Source organism: Pundamilia nyererei, unplaced genomic scaffold (genome assembly GCF_000239375.1).
Source record: "Pundamilia nyererei isolate P.nyererei 1_Seehausen unplaced genomic scaffold, PunNye1.0 scaffold00197, whole genome shotgun sequence".
Lineage (NCBI taxonomy): Eukaryota > Metazoa > Chordata > Actinopteri > Cichliformes > Cichlidae > Pundamilia > Pundamilia nyererei.
In genome coordinates this window covers 176,230-181,832 of record NW_005187598.1, presented here as the reverse complement: position 1 = coordinate 181,832, position 5,603 = coordinate 176,230, and the positions used below count along the sequence as shown (strand labels likewise).

At 42.5% G+C, this 5,603-nt stretch overlaps 1 protein-coding gene across 2 annotated transcripts in view; it reads left to right on the top strand.

The window, feature by feature from the left end:
• The window catches only part of fbxw4 (F-box and WD repeat domain containing 4), a 43,253-nt gene that overhangs the window by 17,205 nt on the left and 20,445 nt on the right, over positions 1–5,603 (top strand). For both annotated transcript variants that reach the window (XM_005747414.2, XM_005747413.2), the window contains one exon: positions 5,383–5,448. In XM_005747414.2, the coding sequence (XP_005747471.1) occupies positions 5,383–5,448 (66 nt within the window). The remainder of the gene's footprint in view (positions 1–5,382; positions 5,449–5,603) is intronic.

Genomic DNA, 5,603 nt, shown 5'->3' with positions numbered 1-5,603 from the left:
GCAGGAAGAAGAGAAAGATGGTGAATGACTGACTTTTCTTCTTGTTAAAGCCGTGTCACTGCACCTGAGCCTAAAAGGTAGTCTGAATCTATTTTTCTGGTGTGCTGTAGGTTATTGTTATGTACTACATTAGTTACTCGTTTATGAAGCACAGCGCATGTGCAAATATGTACCCATAACTTGTTTTTCAAAATATTAATAAAAGTTATGTCTCCAAACAGCCATCTCTTTCCTGACAATTCGCTTTGTGCATATTCTCTTACATATGATAAGTCAACATTGAAACACCTGCGGCTTTTAGTCAGGTGCAGCTAATGTATGTACAAAACAGGATTTTCCCCTGATTTTAGCTTGTGCGGCTAATATTCAGGTGCGCTTTGTAGTCCGGGAAATACGGTATGTGTAGAAAATAAACATCATAACAATAATGGGAGGGCTAATCATTTTGTCTTCAACGATATTTACATACTGGCCTTCCTCTTAACTACACCCGCTCTAGAATTCAGGTCAATCAGGGCTTGCTAATCAACCACAGTCAACACACTGTTTTGGAGTAGTTTTGGCACTGTGGGCAGAAATACATTATAAATAATCACAGACTGCAGAAACTTGACACTAAACATAAAACACTATGAATTCTGTGGACATCTATCATGGCAGCAGTCTCCTCCATGATTGTGATTGCATGTAATGAACTGGATAGAGACTTTTTCCCTCATTTGCCCACATTTGTAAGGAAAATGCATTTGTGGGTTGAGCAGCAGATGCATATGTGAAAAACACCCATGTCAAATGTTCTGCCAGCCAGTCCACATAGTAGGGGATGTCAGACACAAGCTCCGAAGACAACATCTCAAGAAGATGGTTTAAACACACCCTATCATCACTCATCATTTTTCCAATAAAGTTCGTTCCAACCGTGTGAACTGGATAGATGTGACTCTGATCAGCTGTTTGGGCTGCGTTTTATGGGCTCGGTCTTTGAAAATGTGATAAAAAATGAAGCTACCTCTTGGTGCTTTCACAAAATTGGGACAGTAGAAAACTACTATGTGAACTCCATGTGAAATTTTTGTAAATTTTTGTAGTAAATTGTAAATATTGTAAATATTGTAAAACTTTTCTTCTGTCATTTAATGGTCGGGCATTGTACAGCTACAAGCATTTCACCCCCATGTCATACTGTGTATGGTTGTGTGTGTGTGACAAATAAAATTTGAATTTAAGGTTTTCCTACACGATATTCAGCTTGTGTTGTTCCTGTTGAAAGCAGCAGAGGACATGCTCTCACAGTTACCCCAAGATAAAAAAAAGGCCGATGTTGTGACGTCGGAGTTCACATGAATGCAGCTCGTGCGCTGCACATAGAAAGCAACCTTCTTGCTGTGAGGCAACAGTGCTAACCACCGCGTCACCGTGCTGCCTCAGATTATGTCATCAAGTACAAATTGCTTCTGCACATTTTTAAGTATAAATTCAACACGATGTAGCAAAGTTTGCAGGTGTATTAACACCAGTTTTAGTAACATACATGCATAAATTAAACAGCAAAGGTGACATACTAAGATTAGCAGCAGAAAACCTGAGCAAGACTGTCATCATCACCGCTATGGCTGCTAATTTATTTGGACAGTGGAAATGGTGAGAAGCATCAGTAGTTTTAAGCACAGTGCCAAATGAGACTTGTACAGCAGCGTTTCACTGACCTGATTAATCATCAGAGATCAACAGAGCGCCACATATTCGTGGCAGAAATACACACACACACATATATTGTTGCACAATCCGAGTGTGTTTACATTTCGATTTTGCGTTTTATATAAGAACGTTAGCAGTGCAATGAAATACAAGTACTGCTCCCCCTGGTGGTTACATTTTACATTACCACTGGTTTTCCTAAATGCCGCTTAGCGGTGTTACCACTCGTGGTTGCATCATCCACGTCGCAGGTGGGGGATATCCTTACGGTCGACCATCGGTCACGATTCCATCAGGGATCAATCATGATCCTGTCACTGATGAGACCATTTTAAGTGTCTGTGTCTGGTGCTGCCTGTGTTTTTGTATCAGTGTGTATGAATGTGTGTTTGGAGAGATGAAAAATTGTTGTTTCTTTTTGACCTGCTGATATGACTGGTTCCCACTGAACACACATGGGCCTTCAGATGATACAGCCAGCTGTTGAGGTTGGCCAGGGTGTTGCTAATGAGAGGTGATGTGATGGGGAGCCACTGACTGAGCAGAAGAGAAGGACTCTGGTCAGAGATGTGGCTGCGTGTTTGTTTGCATGTGTTTAGGTAAAATTAGGCACGATAGAGGCTTTGACCTTAACAGCTATAATATCAGTCCATTGTTCTGACTCCAGATCAGATCTGGTTGGTGATTCAGTTGGCTTAGGAAGCAGAAGAAATAAGAAGGAGTCATTCTTTGTGTAGGTGGTGTCCCCCTCCTCTCCTCTTGCTGTGATACAGCCAAGTCAGGGGTGAGTAATGTGAGTAATGGAGAGTAATAGGGTCCAGATAGCAAGTGTGACTATAACCCTATTGTATCCTGTGTCAGGAAGGTCAGAGGTCACCCACTGTGCCTACTGGTCCCAGACCCATCTGGGTCATAAATGAGTTTACCCAACACTAATTACTGGGAACCTGCCAAAGGTCTGTGCTATGTGACGGGGCTGACAGCTGCCCGCATTACTGAGCGTGTGTTTTCCTGCAAACATGCACGTTCTTCGTTGCTCCAGTTCAAAGTACATACACGCCAACAGCATGGCTCAGTCGCAGCTCTGCTTGGTACGCTTTGCACCGCTGCAAGGCCTTTGTAAGGCCAAGTCCTGTTAGGTTTGGCAGCACAGCCTCCAGGATGATAAATGCTCAGTCAAGCCAGTGCATGTGATTCCACCACAGTGCCATTACTGTTCACAAGCAGCTTGTTTGTCTGTGGAGCTAAAAGTATATGCTGATTCAACTTGAGCTGTGTCAAGCAGAGGAGAGGGGAAGAAGGTCAGACAGAGCATGTGGCCCTTTCAACATAAGAGAGTCTGGTCCTGAGGAGGAACATGTAGGCTGGAGTACAGCTGCATCCTCGACACCTCACAGAACCTGGAATTTGTAGGTTTTGTTCTACAAATGTTTGTCAAGATTATGAACTTGACTCTTTATAGAAATACGGCATGAACAATATGCCATGTAAAAAGAAAAATGTAATAAAGAACAAGATGATGGTTATGGTGCTGGTTGGGTTCCAGTCCTGCTTTGTGTCTTTCTGTTCCCGCCTCAGTTTTCTCTTGTTTCCCCTCAACTCTTTAATACAGGTGTGGGCAACTCCAGGCCTCGAGGGCGCCTGTCCTGCAGGCTTTAGATGTGTCCTTGATCCAACACAGCTGATGAACTAATCGTGCGATTCAGGTGTGCTGACCCAGGGTGAGATCTAAAACCTGCAGGACAGCGGCCCTCGAGGCCTGGAGTTGGACACCCCTGATCTAATACATTCAATCTAGAAATATCTTTTATTAAAAGCTAGTTTGAGATAAAGTTCTCCCCATGTACCGTGCTACCTCATCACTTGCTCAAAATCTTGCTTTGAAGTTTTAGTTGGTTCTGCTTTTATGTAATTTGATGACACTGAAGTTCAAAGTTAGCAGTGAGCTTCCTATCTTACCATAGATTAAAAACTAGGACATTAATAATCTTGGGAATTTACTCTGAATTATAACAAACAATGCCATGCAGTGAGTTTCATCAGTAATACACAAAAAGAGAGCAGATTCAACTTCTGTCAGCTTGGAACAGAAATCTGAACTCTGATGCTGGAAGGAGACTTTTTATTTCTACGTAGGCTGCAAATTCACAAATGCACAGACTTAGCCAGCGTTAGCATGACTCCATGGAGCCAGAATCTGTCTAATCTCGTCATGCACCTGTAAGCTGTGCCTGAATGGGAGGTTGAAAGCATGACAAGTGTAACTGACAAGTCTGTGGAAATGATGCAGTGTGATGTTTTCCAAATAACATCTCCACCTACTGCAGTACAGACTTGAGTCCTCATTATTTTGACATAAGCATCTGTCAGTAGCTACCTCTGCATGTAAAAGGCGGGTCCTCCCCCTGTCTGTCAACCCTGTGGGAGGGCACTAAGCTCTGAGTCTCCACATCCAGTTCAGCCCTCCTAGTCAGCCTTCTCCCACAGTGCTCCTCCCCTCACCTTTTCCTCTCCCTAACCTCCCCACATGCGTGACATTCACTGTGCATACCGAGGCTGCTAATTCCAACCTGCCTCTTCAGTCAAAGGCTCGAGCGGTCTTTTCTTGTCTTTTATTCTGCTGGGAAACAACATGTGCTGAATGTAAGACCAGAAGAGAATCTGGTTATTTGTGATAATGAACATTTTCCTACCAGACTCCCCATTTCTCTCCATTCTGGTCAGACAAACCCTGCATGTGCTGTCTACACGTACTGTATGCATGCAGCTGTGCTACGCTGGCCCCAGAGACAAACATTCTTATTCAAAATGAACCTTTTATGTGATGAGAGAACATTTTTATAACAATTGCTAAATGAGGTCAAGAAATCAAGTGCAAAGTGGGCCTCGATGAATCCTCTAAGGTGCTGCCGCTGGTGCTCTGTACAGACAGCAGTCTCGAACCTGCGCTCACAGTTTTGTTCCTTTAGCAGTGCAAAACTGTCTTTTTCAGAAACACTTTCTATGCTGTGCACTCACATGTGCTCCCACAGAGAAAGGAGACTATAGACAGTCTTCTGACTCTGAGACAGCAGAGCTAGCACAAACTGTCAAACTGTATTAAATCACTTTTAATTTCACTCAAAGTAAACACTTCAAATGTTTTTAAAAGGGAGTTTTTGTGTATCTTTTGCTACTTTGCAATATGTGATGCAGGCGTTCTGGGATAATCTCTTTATGCACTTTTAGAGCATCTTGAGCCCAGCAGCTAAATCCTGCCGGCTCCTCATACTTGTCCCTTTCTGATTCGTGCTGGATCCACTGTTTCAAACTGTGTCTGTTCATCTGGATGTTTAGATGAAGCCACAGGGAAGCAAATCTAAAAAGGAATAATGATTTGAAATAATAAGATTTCCAGATCTCAGCATCATTTATAAAATGTCTTCTGTGCATTTTGGAAAGTACGCTGGTTAAACAGGAAACGTTGGAATGACCGCTTCCTTTTACATATGTGGACATAAGGGTCATTTTCATCCACTGCAATTGTTTTTAATATATTTTTCCATATAGGATAGTAAGCCAGCTGATAAAAATGAAAAGTAAAAATTAAATCAATCATTTTGGGTAGATTCCTACCTTGTTTTCTTGTGTCAGTACATGTTTGTTCACCTTGTTTAAGGACATGTTCTGCCTCTCTGTGTGCAGCTCCTTCGTCACAGGCACTGCATGCTGCGAGAACTTCTCCCCTCTCTGCATCTGGGATGTTGAACGGTGAGTCAGGAAGCTCCTCGCTGTAACAACGTTGTGTTGAGCAACATATCGTTAAAGTATTGTTAGTCACACAACACATGCTTCCATACACCCTGCTTTGTTTTTTGTCATGTAAATGTTTCAATAATTATTAGCTCAGCTAGAAACTTTTTTTT